Source organism: Plasmopara halstedii, assembly GCF_900000015.1.
Source record: "Plasmopara halstedii genome assembly, contig: Scaffold_671, whole genome shotgun sequence".
Classification (NCBI taxonomy): Eukaryota; Oomycota; class Peronosporomycetes; order Peronosporales; family Peronosporaceae; genus Plasmopara; species Plasmopara halstedii.
Genome location: NW_020187588.1, coordinates 29,411 through 47,069, shown reverse-complemented (window position 1 = coordinate 47,069; position 17,659 = coordinate 29,411). Strand labels below are relative to the sequence as shown.

Below are 17,659 nucleotides of genomic sequence, written 5' to 3'. Positions count from 1 at the left end.
TTAGATACCTAAAATTCCAAGCGTATTTTTTATCTGTACTTTAGCACGTAATCACGGCAACCTATGAGCGCTGATGATCTACAAGCATAAGACTGGCCACGAATGTCATCATCATTTTGGGCTTAACTTCCACAATATCCTCGAAAGTCAAGAATACCGTAGCCCCGATCTTTTGAGCACAGCTGATAGCATACTTAGCATTGCTGGCCTTCGCGTCGTCCGCCTTGTCCTGCAAAACCATGTCCCAATTCACAGCACGTGGCTCTACAGCATGGACCAAGTCAAGCAAGTAAAGTCCATCGGCCAAAGATGGATCCCGAAATGACACAATGTTGCCTTGTACCCTTCCATTCTGACGTACCTTGTTGTTTGCCCACGCAATTATGTCTTTGTCGGTAATTTCACCACGACCAGCTGCAAGCTCACTCAGAATCTTAAGCTGTTGGTACCGCATACTTTGCCACACGATCGACAAAATCATCTTCTTTGCGCCTTCAAAAATATCCGCTCCTCCAACATTAACAAGCGAAAATTTTAATTGTTTGCCGAGCACGACGCAATAATTGCAGTTTTCCACCTGTTTAAATTTATTAGGTGCCACCATATTGACCTTATTCCATGCAACAATTCCCTTCTGAATCTTGTCCAACACCTTAAGCAACTTCATACCGTCACTTAAATCCGAGTACAAGTGGTTGATGTACACATCATCAATCGCCAGCGAGTTAATCCACATTCGGAAGACACGCTCTTCACGTGTGTCACCAACGTCATCATACAAAATTTCTTCCAATTGTTTTCTCTCCTCTTCAATCACATCCAACGCTGGACATGTATTGAACAGCTGAGCCACAAACGACATGTTCAATTTAGGGTTTCCACTTGTGATATCTCGTGGTTTGATAAATGTCTCAACCTTTAAACGACGTGCATTTTGAATCACATGAGCTGCACGTTCCTCTGGAATCGATTCGTTACACAAGTCACAATGTTGAGGTGCAATATGATGCAACAGAACACTATACGCACTCGCATCCTGAACGTCTGTACTGAAATTTGTCACTTTCTTCGGATGACCCGCAGCTTTTAAGTGATAATTCATCCACCGCAGCAAAATCTGATCGGGAGGAAGTTTCATAAATGCCTCTAGCGTTTCGCCGTCCAATAAAAGCCGCATGAGTTCTGGGTGGTTTTTCAGGTTAATTGTCGACGTGAGTTGAATTTTGATAATTTGCCAGACTATTCCTAATACAAGAATGGGTTTGCCTTCAATCAAATCATCTGGTCCAATATTCACGACACTGCAGCCAATTGTTTTGGCTGCATTGATACACAAGTTCTGATTCTCCGTCTTTTGATACACATTGAGCTCTTTGGTTCGTTTAACAAAATTTAGCGCACGTTCATCAATAGTTTCGGGAACAGCAGCATTTATGAGCTTGCACAGCAGCACACCGTCGCATACCGCTCGGAAGAGACCTCCATCCACTCCAATTGGCATCAACGATGCCACATCATTGTCTGCATGCAGGACATTATTAATGTGTTCAGTAAATGCAACAGTTTCTTCTTCTGAGTACGAGTGGACACCTCCAGCTGTACCCTTAACTTCATGAATTGTCGAGTTGTATTGCGCTGCTGCACTGGCACGACGTTGCAGAACATTTAATGTGTGTGCGTCAACAGTTTTACCGACAAATTCTGTTGCTGGCGAAATGGGCGGTGTGCGAACGACCGGTGGTGGGACTGGACTGGATGACGCAGGCGGCCATTGGGCACGTTTTGGAGCGTCGGAAGGAGATTTCGGCGATACAGTGATAGATGACGCACTAGGAGGCCATTGAGGTTTTGGGGAAACGATTGTAGGCGAATCTTTACCAGTAACGGAGCTTTTCGATGCTACATCGGATGTTGGTGGCCATTGCGGCTTGGTTACACTTGGCGAAGTTGCTCTTGGTGGCCACTGCGACGTTATTGTACTCTTATCGCCATTAGGAGATGACCATTTCCCGGTCCTGACAGGTGCAGGAGGTGTGGAAGGTTCCGACACAGGAGGCCATTGTGCCTTTGTCGAAGGTACAGTGATTGGTGGTGCCATTTGTGATGCTGATGATGGCGTATGTCCCCAAGACGCGCCTTGCGTACCAGTTGATGACCATTGTGGTTTGTGTACAACGGGGGCCGAAGACGACGTCGGAGTTGAAGGCGTTCCGGTAGGTGGCCACTGCGCTTTTTGTACAAATGTGGGTGTCTGGTAAGTTGGCTCCGTTACTGAAGCACTTGTCTTCCGATTGGCGAAAACTGGTGTCGTTTCCACAAATCCAGACGATGCTACAGGCACCGGAACAGGCGCAACCTTAGGCGTGGGGGTTACCGAAGCATGCTCCATGAGTAGTACCGGATCTAGCGCAATGGCTCCATTGCGAAAGTCATAAAGCAGCTCTAAAAACTCGTGAAATGAGATCTGGTCGGGTCTTTCCAACTTTATCTGCTGCAACATAACATTTGTTTGGTTTGGTGTCACGTTCTCGCCCAGCTTTTGTAGCACTGTAGGTAGTTCATTAACAGAAACAGCAGCAGCGTAGTCATTGTCGTGCTCTTTAAACACTCGCTTGAGTTCATGAATCTCCTTAGGAGAGAATTTCTGTAAGAACACCGACGACACTTGGTAACTCATCGTATTATATTGTGAAAGACTCACAAAATATCAGTCAAACCAAAAATTGAGCGTAGATAACTAGGTGAGGGAGGAGGCAGAATAGAGAACAGCGTAGCGAGAAGACGACGTGTCTTGGGATGCCGCTTTCTTGCGTGCTGTATTTTGTGTGACAATGACCTCTTAGGGGGACCACTGAAAGCGATGAGTAATCGGCATAACAACTTTGAGAGGGGATTACTGTGTTTTATCTAAAAAAAACGATCCACACAAAATACACAGCGGTTCAATTAAAGCATAATGCATTATTTACAAAGCAGCCGCTACGATAAGTACAGCTATTTTAACTATGACGCTCGAAATGGAATGTTTTGTCGTCGAGGCCATAGATTTCTCTGTCGTTGACGGACTTGGGTCGGCTTTAACCTCGTTACTGTTAGAGGCATTAGCGTTTGAGGAGGTAGATAAAGAGCCCGTTAAGACGTTCGAGGTGTCAGCTTTTCCAGCTTCACAGTAGTCAATAGTAGCTTGCACTGCCGCTTTGATATTGACGCCGCTTGTGGAGCAGTCCGGCAGCTTGTCTAGAGCATCAGTAATGAACGCAATACAATCCGGTGTGCAGTAGCTGGCGGACATGTCGCCAGCAGCCGAGTTCATGTCTGGACATGCATCTGTCATGGCTGAAGAGTAGATGCTGCCAATATTAGCAAGTTCGTCTGATGTGCACTCTTCCGATAAAACAAGTGTACATGTTAACAATGCAATGAGCACGGACACGACTAGTGGAAATAACTTCATCATGGTGATGCAACTCGAAGAAAGCAAATTGGGAAATACAACACAATAAGCGTGACTCAAATTCATGCCACGATGTACCCGGGTTCAAATGCGCGTGAATGTTCTTCATTCTTCAAGAATTCACAGCACAAAACTCGCATGGGTTAACTTTTTGTCACCCTGGCGTACCAACAGATGGAGTTTATTCCGGCAATTAGGATCGTTCCAGGCGTAACTAGCAAGCGTCATTGCTGAGGCATTTGTCATATAGGAAGACTTTGTTAATGCAAGTTAGGCGGCGGCATAAATTCTTCCATTAAACTGATTGTATATGTGAGCCGCAGACGCCGCTCTGTGGTCATTGAAAAAGCTGTGCGACCGTTAGTCCTTCTGTCTGGATCCAAATTTGAGGTTTTAGGTGCACGAAGGGTTTTCGACTTTACTTATTTTCTGAAACGTAAATGCTTACCTTAATGCTACAGATCGTGGGCTAAACTTGAAAACCTACAGTACAAACCCTTTGTGATGCTATTTTATCTCTGGTCTCAATTCATGCTGCTCGTTGGGCTGTCTTCTAAATCTAAGCTCACCGTGATGTTCACAACATGCTGATGGTCAAAAATAATGGTGACGGACTGATGCGATGCTCGGACTTTTTGGTTTCTTGTTATACTGGAGTTTTGATTTCACATTCGCTTCTGACGCAAATGTGTTCACCAGATATGTGAGCATCGAGCTAAAATGCACTTCAATGCGAATTCTACACCCGAACACCACAAAAGTAAAGCCGCTAATGTACATTTCGTTCCCTAGCATTATTTGCTATCGCAACATTTCTAAGTCTTTCTCGTGATACCAACATTGACAATTTGCTCGTTTATTACATCCCCGTCTACGGAACCCACGAGCTTATATTAACAGAAGTATCTTGATGTTTTGTCTGGTCTCCTCCCGTATCCACCCATCTCAATCTGTAAGAGTTCCCTCAATGAATAAGGAGTTTCGTATTATTATTGTTTGAAGCAGCACATAAATTAGATTTGGTATGTAATTCTAATGACGTACAGAGCTGGTAAATCGATAACCTTCGTGAACGAATATAAGAAGAGGTAATTAATGTCACAGCAGCGCTAGCTGTTTTCATTTCAGATTACAATATATTCGAAGCAGATGCCAATGCTATTTCCAAAAGCCTCGTTTGCTCTATACCTACAACTTGTGCAATCTAAGGACTGCGATCCGGTGAATCCCTGAACGCTCTTCGATGCCCTCAAGGATCTTTAAGTAATGCTGATTACCATGCCAGATGCGATCAACTTCTGCTTGAAAAGACCAGGTGCAGATCGGGACGGTTTTCGTGATCTTTTTTAGCTCTTGAATAAGCCTCGGGATGTATGCTGTCAAACTTGATGAAGACCAGCTCTTGTGCCTCTATAAATGCCGGTATGTATGGCTGTATATATTTGAGCCATAGGAAGGGCTCGGATTCGCCGTGTGTGTTCTTCTGAGTGCAATGAGTGAAGATCACCGTCGAGCTTAAGCATTTGCCAGAACTACAAACTACAGACTGATACAATCCATGACGCAGCTATATCTGTTTCAGACCCTTTCTGGTTTCAGGCATCTCGCGCAATTTCAAAGAAAGCCTGTCCGTGGGCTTCATGATTTAAAAAAACTACTGTGTGAGTCGCAGTGCTTTGGTGGCGAAAGCTTGTATTATATGATAAGCACCGACATGGATTGGTATGATTGTTGATGGTCGTGTAATTGCTAAGAAATATTGGATTTAGTACGAAGTGTCCCTTTCAGATCCTGATAGTCATTTCGGAAGCGCTTTTTAACGGTTGTCATTCAATGTGTTCCGCTTACGAAGATTACAGCATGCATTGCCGATTTTGTCAAGAGTTCTAAGTCTTTGAAGGGGTGCATTTCGTTTTTTTCATGAAACAAGAATATGACTGGCTGTAAAGGCTAAATACACTGATTAGAGAGACAAATACTTTTTTGAAGTAATATCGTTACAACTGTGCTTTTCAGCTCTTGAAGTGCAATGGGCTTACCGTGCACCTCGCATAGAAAGAACTGTGACTTTACGAGTCCGCGATAGCTAATGCAAACAGATAAGATTCGTTCGCTCCACCCAGTTGCGGAGCCAAAAGCCTATCAAATAACTAAGTACTTGCAACAGGGTTGCACAGAAGCAAGCTCGAATCAACGTGTAACGGAGTGTAGGCCATACTATTGTGTATGCAACCTCTACAATTTTATTCATGTACATATCTTACTTTTGAGTAGTTGTGAAATTTCTAGGTACCACTAAAGAAGATGAAAGAGGTGCGTTATGGAGAGGTCCGTCGTATGGCGGGCTGTTAGTCTGGCGTCAAGCAGTGAAGATAGTTTTTGCTATAAGTAAGTAACATATCGTTTAAGGAAAAATCAGTTTTTGATATTATTTGCCTTTGAAAAAAAGAGCAAACATCGTACTCAGTTTTTTTGAATGCTCTTGGTTCTGCTCCTGGATGAAGCGTACGAACTTAACCGTTGCGCTTTGAAAACGCAGACTGTCTGAGCCAAAGCTTTTTCTTGGTAATGTGCGCGGCGACCACGTTGCAGTTAATAACACTTGAAGTCAACCCGACGACCGCGTCGTGGAAGAATGTATATATTTATGAAGATGAGACAAGAGCTAGTTAATACTTGGAAAAATTGGACGCGATAAATAAGCTAGTGCCTATCGACGGTCTCTCCAGCTCTGATAATGCTCTTCAACACCAAAAACGCGTCGGTGGGGTGCAAACAGCACCCATCGTTAGGCCGCTTATGTTATGTGTCTAAAGTTTCGAGCGCAGTGGCGGTTCATTTTGAATGAAAGGGGTTGAAATTGGTTATTGGGTCGGCTATGATCGAGATTGAACAACAGCTCGTCGCGCTAGCATCTACACACCAAACGTTCGCGCCAGATGATGGGCATTTACGTGTGGACCATCTGAATAAGCGACATTCTCAACTTGGTTGGAATGATAACGACAAATTTTCGCACGTGTTTGTACCGCATAATCAAGCGTTTCATTTCTCGCCGATCGTTGAGATATGCGGGTATGTTCAAGAGTTGCAAATTATTATCGCCATAATGGTGGCAGGCCCAATTTTAGCGGTTGCGACGTTTCCCATCGTCATTGAAGCTTATCGAGCAGGTGCGATGCGCACCGAGACCCCATGCCCATCTGTCCTTTTCGAGAAGCGATGGATGTCAAATTTAATGCAAAGTACAACTTCCGTATATCGAGAGCGGGTCGGAGCAGGAGGAGAAATATCCAAGTGCTTGCGGAAATGGACTTTCGAGATGCTAAAATCAAGCAAACAGTCTCCGAGCTGAGGAATAGCGCCGCAATACTCGCGGATGTTTTATCTGTGGTAATATCACACATTTGTTCGCTTCTCTCTAAACGGAGTGTACAAAGTTTGGGTTATGTAGCAGTGTCATTCGACAAATCTCTTGTAGTTAATCCTCTATTATAGTAGGCGAGATTCGGTAGAACTAGGCTCTATCGAACCCCGTGAGGTCGCGACCAACAGGACCCCATTCTGAAGGAGCTATAATTTTAAAATGAGATGAGGTCATAGCTCAATCTGCTGATTCTTTACATCAGCACTTCGGGATCCGACAAACCGAGGAGGTCCCGAAAGTCTTAGTAATGACGTGCAATTGATTACGACGCACAACTGTTGAAATCAATAGGCAGTAAGCTGAGGACTTAAAGATGACAATTTATAAATATAAAACTTGTGGGGCTTGCAATGAGGACATTAGTCAAAGTATCGTGTGTCACATTGACCATTAAATTGAGGTTATCAGACCTTCGCAGAGTGACACGTTGCTGGTCCTGGGGCTATATTTGAAGTACCCGGGTAGTCGCAGAAGTTAAAAATCAGCTTATAAACTACTTCCGACACAAGCTCTCTCTGTTATGATAAATAATGGGATGTACGGCGATGAAGGCACCAAAGTCAAACGGCAAGCAACATGCTTTTGATAAGTTAATTTAGCCATAACTCCGGCGCGAAAGCCAATTTTGAGAGGATGTACCGCAGAAGAGCATGGTCGGCTGCATTTTGTTCTGCTCCTGACCTGTTACTAAGTACTTATGAGAGAAAGCAATACTTCTCCCTTGTAGTTTGTGCGGAATGCTCTAAAAGACTCGTAATGCCGCAGAGACCGTAAAATGCGCCAGCAAATGTCTATTGTCTGGTGTCGCAGCTGATCATGCCACATCACGGCTGCACGCCTGCACTGCTATACCTCACACCAAGGCTTGCTGTATCACACAACTGACCTACTTGATAGTGACAATTCATGATCTGGACGTCAATTTCAAAATACTGAACGACGCACATGATACGCCCTTGGATGGCCACCTTGGAGGAAGAGACATACCGCTTCGTAAGTGATATGTATTGGTGGGCTTAGATGTATAAGGTGGTAAGCACATATGTGCGCACGCGGGAAATGTGTCTGCAGGCGAACCTTTTTTTTGCCTCGTGCCTCGGCAACATCGGCCAGCTTGCTGTTTTGGCATAAAGTCGGCTGCCTATCAGTATGAAGTTGAATTTTGGTTCCTCAACGACGCGTCCGGTAATACAAGCATTGTGGCCTTTATGGATCGTCTGAGCACGATAGGCCATCTCGCACCTTTTCATTGCTATTGTGACCAGTGGAAATCAGCAATGCTGTTCCTCGACAAAAGTTTTCACCAACAAGACTTGCCGATGGTCATAGTATCGATTTGAAAGTCGTGCATTACGGCAAAGTTTCGGCGAACATTGTTCAGCGTGCTTGGAATCATATTGGGTATGTCAGCGCCTAACCATCCGCGAACAGAGGGTTGAACGAAACACCGTGATCCTGTGGCCTAGGTAGAGCGTACGAACCCCAACTCTGTCCGTTGATTACACGACCTCATTGACTCAAAGCTCTCCGTGCATAGTGAAATCAACTCTAATTTAGTGCCTGTGCCCAAAGGGTTATGCGCTTAACACAGTAACCTTATTTTGAGAACTGGTAGTGACAAGACAACCCCTAGTTGAGTCGGTCCGGAAGAAGGTACAATGGCGTATTGTGCCGAGAGTGGTATTTGTCCCAGGAAAGGCAGCTTGACAAAAATGTTTTTTACCCACACAGATGACACAGAAACTATATGCTTCGGGCGTTGGAGTAGATACAAGCGCTATCAAGTAGTATCAAATTTGCTGTAAGTTTTGCATTGAACAACTTCAGTTCAAAACGTCCGTGCTAAAAGATACACAGAGATTAGTTTGCTCAGCCTAAGAGCAGAATCGAGAACGTCCATGTAACTGAATGATTTTAGCTTTTAAAAAATTAAGATGCCAAATACTGATATAATTTGGTGATTGAACGCGGGGAATTTTTGTCGTTCTAAACGAGACATCGCGATTTGATGATATGATCTCTTCATAGGTATGGCCCAGCACAGTTTTGCTTAGAGCCAATTCATGACATCTAATATCCCGCGGGCTTAATGTTAATTGTTGCCGCCCCCGACATCATCAATCACGAAATTCTTTTGGTGAGGGATAGACCTTTTTGTCACCCGTTCCAGCCTCCCAGACAAATTCTATAAGGATCCATATGCAGGTTTTAGCTATAGTCAACCTGAAATGGGATCAGTATTGCAGTTTTGTGTACTAAACTATCCAATTTTGGTGTATCTGTATATATTACAATAAGGTACAATCGTACAAGTAGCGCAACACGTGATTCTGTTACAAGCTGTATTAGATCACTGAACTTCATCAAGGTAGTGGTTCAGTCCTATATGCATCTATGTACCATTACAGAGTACGTGCCCCGCTGCTTCATCAGGTGTCAAATTTTTCTAAAGGATGTAATCAGTGACTGTTCGCAGAGTAGAAGTGACATCGAATCTAACGGGTTGCAACATTAAGGAGATAGTGCCGCTTAGATTCCTTTAATGACGATTGCAACCATATGTCTCCTTTACATTAATTAATTATGTGTTTCTTCATACAAAAAAACCAACTCCTAACGGGATTACACGTACCCTTGTATGAACGGGAGGGTCGCACAGGATGGTGTGACCGTACATAGGTGCAGATTACACAAGTTGACGTGGCTACACTCTAACAAGAAGCCACGACGCGGCAGGATTGCCAGTAGAAATGCATCTACAGCGGATCGCAATCCGCTGCCTCCAAGGGTATTGCAAACCTTAGCCAAGGTAAGTCAACTCATCTGTTAAAAATTGTAATTGTATTTCACTGCTTCAGTTGCGGCAGAGCCGCCAATATCTAAAGCCTTAGGATTTCCTAATTACTATAGTAATATGAGCTTAGCTTCCTCTAAGCAAAGAGCTTCGGCAGCCCCGTTAGCACCTGTTGTTAATCTACGCCTGAGTCGTTACGACTGATCCTCTGTGAGGATCGAGGACTACTCCTATTTGCACTAGGGCACGCAGGACGGACATAATAAGCTGATGTCCCTGCTGGGCACAAGGGACTGGAGCAACTAGCTTCGCAAGATTCCGAGGCGATAAACGAGCGCCTAGAGGCGTTTTCGAGCCATGAAAATGATCTGTTAGACACCTACGGCAGAAGCTGTCAGCTTCGACTGCGTCCATGACGCCACCGTTGACGACGTACGATTCCTTCCGAAACAGGCCGCACATGGTGAGATTTAAAGACCTTCAAGGGTAAGGATGGAAAGAATTTTCTTTTCTGGGTGAGAGAGGCCGAGATGGTTATGATATCCGTCATGCTTTAGAATGAGCAGCAGCGCGTGGCGCTAGCTATCTCCAAGATCGGGGGCCGAGCGCAAGAATGGGCAATAACGTATGGTGCTTCGGTCGAAGCGGCTTCCCCTTCTGGAAAGAGCTGTAGCGTCAGTTTTCGCGGGTGATCTCGCCGCTAATCAGGCATATCGCGTCTGGTAGCGTTTCCTTCTGCCCGATAGGGCAAGAAGGAGTTGGTAGACTTTGTCCAAGAGCTAAGAACTCTCATTGCCGGGATGGCAGCAGATTCTATCCCTGAGGCGGTCGCAGTGACCGTCTTTATGGAGGGCCTCCGCACTGGCGTGCCAGAATAAAAGTCTTCCGTGTGCATCCGTCCACTTTTGAAGAAGCAGTGAATGTGGTATTGAATGCCAAAATCAACTTTAAGTCGACACGACTTGGTTGAAATGTGCATCCTCGGAGCTCGTCGAGCGGGCCTGGGCTAATGGATTCAGCTATGCTGAGAAATAGGAGGGAGAGCTCCAAGTCGCCGGGCAGTGTATAAACAGCCGACGGTGTTTTGTCTGTGGATACAGCCGTGTTGTGCCTCAAAGAGGTATAGGGCAGCACAGCCCAGCTCCGAAGAGCTACGTACGGAACGTGTGTGCAAGCCGGGCTTGCTGGTCGTGAAAGCGACCGTGAAGTGCTTTGAAAAGCCATGGAAGATCCTTATCGGTTCTGGTGCGTCGTGCAATTATGCTCGACGCTCCACAATCGAAGGAAGTCAGCTGTATGCTGAGGCGCTGAAAGCGCAATTGAGTGACACCTTCACTGTTCGCTTAGCAGCGGGGCATGGTGTCACTGTACCGAGGGTCCCTGTGGACCTCGGTGTCAAGATCCTTGATATTGATAGCGTGAAACGCTGCTTAGTCTTAAACTTAAATGCAAGGTATGGCCTTATCCTTCGTATGGGATGGTTGGAACACCATGAGGCTTGGATTAATTGGAGGTCAAAGACCTTGAGCGCTACGCGCATCTCTGCTGGTGGATCTTTGGTGAGTCATGAACCCACCTCTGCTAGAAAACAGAAGCGCTACCGGCGCGGGCACTGGATCGGGACGGCCAATGTGCTGGATATTGGAGTATCCGAGTTGTCAAACACCCAAAGTGAGTTGGACAGGAGTCCCGAGCGTGACTTGCTGGCTGAACGTGGAGTGGCAGGTAACCCATTATGCACTGCACACATTACAAAGCAGTCGCTGCATGCCAAGAGTGGCATGGTCGGACAAGGGCCGAGGCATCGAGGGCAAGGTCCAAGTAATGCACGTGCAGCGACACGTAACCCACTGAGCACTGCTCACCTTACGAAGCAATTGCTGTATGCCAAGAGCGGCATGGTTGGACGAGGTCTGAGGCACCAAGGGCAAGGCCCTTCTGAAGCGCATGGAGAGGCATGTAACCCACTGAATGAAGACTGCGGAAATAGCAGCTCTTCGGCAGATGTTGTGAATAGCATCAAGGCTCCGATGGAGCAGGAAGTGGGGACACAGAAAGACGTCGAGTGCGTGTTCCCACTGGTCTCGATGAGACATAAAACCTCCATTGAGAGGACATTGCGATGCCTTATATTATCTAAAAGACACAGGGCGTCGATCCTGACCCAGTTTGTGTCTACCGTAGACGAAAACGCACAGCTATGCACCATAGTAAACGATATGACAGGAAAGGAGGACGGCGACGTCACCCTCGAGGCTATTCACGCGGTGGATGCACTTCTTGAGCTAGACGAGATGTCATCTGAAGGATTTGGTGGTCCCTTAAAGGCAGGCGACTTAGCCGAGGTGGTCATTATCAGACCGAACGAGAAAATTAACCGTCCTAGCTTCTGGATGAAGCTGTCCTGGAGTACACGAAGAGGGTGCAGAACGTACGAAGTGGGTCGTCGATCCTGAAGGATCCTTTGGACCCGTACTATTCCTTTATATATGGAATTTCAAGACGTCGTCTCCAAAGACCCGCCGTCGGTCCTACCTCTGGACCGAGGTGTGCGTCAAGAGATTGACCTGGATCCGGGAGCCAAATACTGCGTAACGCGCCAATGGCCTCTGCCCAAGGAGCAGTGTGACGTCGTAAACGCCTTTTTGCGTGCGAAGCACGACGGATGAATGGTGCGTGAGAGTATGTCTCCCCATTCGACACCCATGTTTTGTGTCCGGAAGCCAGATGGTATGTGGCGTATACTATAAGCTTAACGCTGCCATCACAGACGCCGAATCCTAGAAAAGATGTTCTTCAGAACAATATGGTTAGCTCTACAAAGTACAGCGCACTCGACTTGGTCGATGGTTTTTACCGATTACTCACGAGAGCGAGTGATATTCCGCTGACAGCGTTTAGTATTTAGAGCGGGATTCTCTGCGAGTGGTAGGTGATGCCTAAGGGTTGTCAAATGCACTAGCAACATTCAATTGTCTTGTGACGCAGTTGTTCAGGACCCATCGGGCGTATGCACAGACATACTTCGACATCATCTTCGTCCACAGTCGTGCGAAGCACGGGAGGATAGATGAGGAAAACCACATCGTCCATTTAAGAGCAGTGATTGAGTTCATGTGCACGAATGAGCTGTATGCTAATGGCGACGAATGCATCTTCGCCGCGTAAGGGTGCTTCATTAGGAAGCATGGCCTTCGAGCGGATTCTGCTAGGGTCAAGGCCATTTTGTGGACTGGCCGGCTCAAAAGAACCTAATAGACTTGCGCAAATGGCTTGGTGTCGCCAACTACTTGCACAATTATAACGCAAATTATGTGGAAATGGCACGATCATTGTCGAATCTCCTTAAAAAGGATGTGGAATGGTGTTGGGACACCGAGGATCGAAAGGCGTTTGACGGGGTCAAAGATAGCCTCCTTCATGCAGCAATACTGGCGTTGTCAGACCCCGATCGTCCTTTTGGCGTCGTCTGTGACGCTTCAGACTTTGCCATGGGTTGTGTACTGCTGCAAGCAGACGCCGAGGGGCAAGATCAGAAGATCGCGTTCGAATCTCACCAGCTTAAGGCTGCGGAGAGGAACTACTCAGTCCACGACAAGAAATTATTCGCGATGAAGTGTGCACTTGTCAAGTTCAGCAAGCACCTGCTTGGTTCAATGCCGTTTGTGATCTACACTATCGTGCGTCATTACGCACTGTGACTCAGTCGCCTCGCCTTTCGCAGAGGATGGCCAGGTGGCTCTTATTCTTAGCAGAAAAGAGATTGAGGTGAAGAATAAAACAGGAAAGCAGAATGCTTTGGCTGATGCATTGTATCGCAGACCGGGCTATGAACTTGCTCATGTCACGACGGTGACGTCGTCAGAGGCGGATTTGATCCACACCGCATACGGGGATGACAAGCATTGTGTAGCGCTGCTACAGGCTCTCGGGAACAAGAAATTTGGAAACTCGGACTAATATTTGTCGGCGCGTTTCCGCTCACGATTACACCAATATTCGTTGAATATTGGTTTGCTGTATGATAGCACTGATTCAACGGATACACCACATATTGTGGTTCCTCAAGATGCGGATTTGAAATACCGTATCCTCAATGAGGCCCATGGCACCCCACTCAGTGGTCATCTCGGTCTTGAGAAGACAAACATCTCTGTGAGTAGCCACTATTGGTTGTCCAAGCGGTGTAAATAGACGAGCACCTATGTGCGCACATGTGAGACGTGTCAGAAGATGAAATAATCTCCGAATGCGGCGGTGCCGCCGGTCAGTTTACCGGTACCTTACGGGTGTTGGCAGTCAAAAAGTATGGACTTTGTGTTTGGCTGCCGAAGGACTCGGCGGGCAACACAGATGTGGTGGTCTTTGTGGATTGTTTGAACAAGATGATTCATCGTGCGGCAGTACCGGACACCATTAACGGTGTGATACAGTGATGCTGTTTTCCGATCGTGCCTTTCGACAACATGCACTCCCGGAGTCAATTGTCTATGATAGAGATCCACGCTTCAATGGGAGCTAGCTGATGTCAGCCCCCTTACTGCCAGTAAAGAAGCCGATGACTTCCTGTCTACCGGACTGAGTGTCCTACGACACGTTCGCGATGCGTTGGCTGAAAGCCAAGACATGCAGAAAGAATATGCAGATGGATGAAGCAGAGAAATTTTAGGTTCTTTAACTATCTTAAAGAAACATTTAGCAGGATTAATTATTTTTCAGCCAATACTCAAGGAATACATTTTACCATAGCTCATAGTCAAACTGTCCCTCTACTCGACAATGCGGCTAGCATTATCGTGTATAACATACTTCTCTCTGACAGAGTCCCATCATCTTCATAGATCCCTATATTCTGATAGTGCGTACGCCACAATATCGTGAGAGTGCAATGTGAAGGTCGTACAATGTATGTAATCCACATGTATCAACGTGTACGGTGCACGATAACAATACTTTTTTGTAATCTACACAACTCAGGTATATGGACCACACGGAAATTTGCATTTCATATCTTTCATAATACTGTAACAAAGGGAATGCTCAGTGACCAACCACTGCATCTGAAAACCACCTTCAGCATTTATTCGTGCCTACCATATTCGCACTGGTAAATCTCCTCAAAGTACCCAACGAATGCCTCGACGAGCTTTTAGAATTTGTGGTTCATGCGACTGACGCTCTCAAAGAAATTCGCTTTCTGATTAAAGGAAATGTAGTAGCTCAATTAGTGCTATCCAGAAAAGTTCGCCGTCAACCGACAACTCACGGCCTAGCCATTCGCCATGAAGCAAAGCGCTTAGCCTCCCTGCTGCAAGATTTACGTACTCTGTGCCCTTTATTAGCATTGAAGTTGTTGCGACACTCCGCTGTGAAGCTCACAGCGATATCAAGCTCGTTGCCAGATAGATTGATCTTCACCAGGGAGCCCAGCTTGCTCTAATGCAAGTACAAGGGACACGTCAGCTTAAAATTTTTAAATCGGCTAGAGTTGCTTGTCGTGCTGGAGTGGACCCTAGGCGCACATTTGCTTGCAGCATCCAGCGCAGAGTGAACGTAAGAAAGTCGCACGGCGTGCTCTCTCTATCCTCACAGGTCAGCACTCCTCAAGAGTACCGCAGGCGCTTGAAACAGCAGTGATAGGGGAACCAGGGTGTACCTTGGGGAATTTCGGCTGGTAAAATACCCGAGAGCAATATATATAGTTCGCGAATTGGAGGCAGAAAGGCGCATTCTCAACAGATTGAAGCTTTACAAGATAGATTCAGTGAATCGGGTGTTCGGCTGGAGCATCGACTTCTGCTTGACTTTGTGAAGAGCAAAGCATGACCCCGGCATCGAGGTAAAAATGTATACCCTTTCGCTCCTGTTATCCCCAAACCTGCTCAGTTTCAAGCGACAGCTATAACAGCTACCAAGCTAAGGTCATACTCACCATAAAGTCGGTCGATACACTCATGGGGAATCGTGCTGCAACGGGCAAATCTGACCCTTCCCAATGTAGAAAAGGCCACGATTGCGTCAAGCCGTTACATGACATCCTCTAAGAAGTGGGAAAGAACCCTGTTGTGGGCTTGAGCGCCTCATGTAGAAGTAAAATTTCATAATTGTAGCAAGAATTTGAATGAGGGCCTCCTTTCCAACTCATGAGAAACTGTAAACAGTCTTATGTATTCGCCGACTCGCCAAACGTCTCACGAGAAAATATTCCACCTCTTATTCTTTATGTGCAAGCAGAGGTCAAAGAAGCCGCAGGTGGCTCTTGCGGACCCTTACGGCTTTGGAGGCATGACGACTCTATCGTAAAACCTCGGTGTGCGCTCAAAAGTGTGATGAGTCAGATCTCGGGTATGCTCTCTGAGCTTTGCCATTATACTTCGTGGCTTGAGACGCCCTCAGTGGCTCGAAAAAGTGTTGCTGCTCTAAAGATGGGTGGTTTGGCTACATAGGATGGTCGCGACGCTGCTCTGTGTACAATAGAGCTCTTTACATTCGACTGGCTCGTAAGAGTAGGATCAGGGTAAATTTTGCGCAAGTCCACGTAGAACTAAGAATGTGGTCGCATTCTCCTTGGTATTTCAAGTGTATAAATTATTTACTATTTTTTTCACGACCGTGAATGGTCTGATGAAGCGTGGTCATAAAGTAGCCATATTTTAAAGATTAGATACTGCATAAGTAGGTAGGCTAATCAAATTTGATAATACTTCTTTCCAATACACATTCGTGTGTGTTTCGTTTGGATCTGACAGTGTAGTGTTGCGTTCGCAGAGCCTGTTACAAGCAATAGCGTTACACTAGATCTCAACTAATTTTGCTAGTTAATGTAGTCGGGTTGATATCAGCAGCTCAAAATTGATCGACACTCCCCTTCACTAAAAAGCAAAGCCAATTCTTGGCGGTGTCAATGGAACCCGAGCTTAAATCAGCTATTTTTTGGATTGAAACAGACGATCGAGGCATGGATGCAATTATGACGCAAACTTATTAAGTGGAAGCAATTGCATTACAGTCTCACCGCCAAAGTTCGTTAAAAGATCTTCAAGAAGAAATGTGGAACACTTTAAGGTCGGGTACCTGATTTTATTAAATGTTATTTTTCTTCTACACATGCAATCTTTGCAGTCTTTGATACAAAGCTTCTTTCACGGTTTGTTGGACCTTTCATGGGCGTTGCCAAACGAGGCCTTGCATACACGCTGAACCTTCCGAGAAGGATGCTCACCCACCCGGTGTTTTATGTGGGCTCGCTTAAACCGTACCGGGATCCGGCGCATGTCAACGCGGAAAAATTGGCGCCGGGTCGCCCAAAGGGTCTTGGCTACCCATAAGCTGAATTAGCAACTGGTCCTGATCACGGAGTGTAATGGTCTATCGTTTCCAACGGCGCAAGGCGCTCTAACGTCGCACGAAATGACGTATTCGTCTGTTCGACGGCTAGGAGCCACTCTGATAGAGCACGATAATCCTCAACGTGAGGCAGTCGGTGCACAAGGTGCTTTAAGTCCTCGAGGTCTTGTGCACAGCGGTAGGAAACCTCGGCAAGATGTTTGGCAGAGTGCCGATGATGACGGACTTTGTCATCCAACGCTTGAAGAGCATCGCTAGTCACCGGACGGTGATATACCAAGTCGTCACCGCCCGCCGACGTCTTGTCTTGATGAGAATGGTGACTTCATCTACCTCGTGGAACACCTTGTGGGTCGATGTCATCGAAGGGGTCGAGCCCAATATCTTGTAAAGGTACGGAGATACCCAAACTTCGAGTTATCATGGAAGTTTGAGGAACCTCTACGGCAAGACTGGCCAGACGTCGTGGATGCTTATGATTAGGAAGATCATGACGCTTCGCGTTGTCGTGCGCCCCGCTATTCTCGGCAGTAGTCCTGGAGGCCGGAGGGTCATGAGCTGGGCTCAAGCTATGGCCTTGAGCTGGTGTGGTCTCAGATTGCGCTGCACCCAGCACTCAAAAAGCTCCTAATCTTCT

General features: G+C 46.2%; 2 protein-coding genes across 2 annotated transcripts; both read right to left on the bottom strand.

Moving 5' to 3' along the window:
• Positions 1-61: 61 nt before the first annotated feature.
• On the bottom strand, positions 62-3,457 carry PHALS_13573 (fimbrin-like protein; the record flags this gene model as incomplete). Its single annotated transcript, XM_024729357.1, has 3 exons — positions 62-2,644; positions 2,718-2,737; positions 3,067-3,457. The coding sequence occupies 3 exons, from the start codon at positions 3,455-3,457 to the stop codon at positions 62-64; spliced, it is 2,994 nt and encodes a 997-aa protein (XP_024579743.1).
• On the bottom strand, positions 3,456-4,438 carry PHALS_14706 (uncharacterized protein). The gene has a single exon (XM_036407573.1). It carries the CDS (start codon positions 4,247-4,249, stop codon positions 4,049-4,051), a length of 201 nt encoding a protein of 66 aa, XP_036263265.1. The 5' UTR covers positions 4,250-4,438; the 3' UTR covers positions 3,456-4,048.
• Between the last annotated feature and the right edge of the window lie 13,221 nt (positions 4,439-17,659).

Bases quoted from the DNA above. Each gene is read 5' to 3' on its own strand.
- PHALS_14706 (XM_036407573.1), bottom strand. From the start codon at position 4,249: ATGCTAGGGAACGAAATGTACATTAGCGGCTTTACTTTTGTGGTGTTC.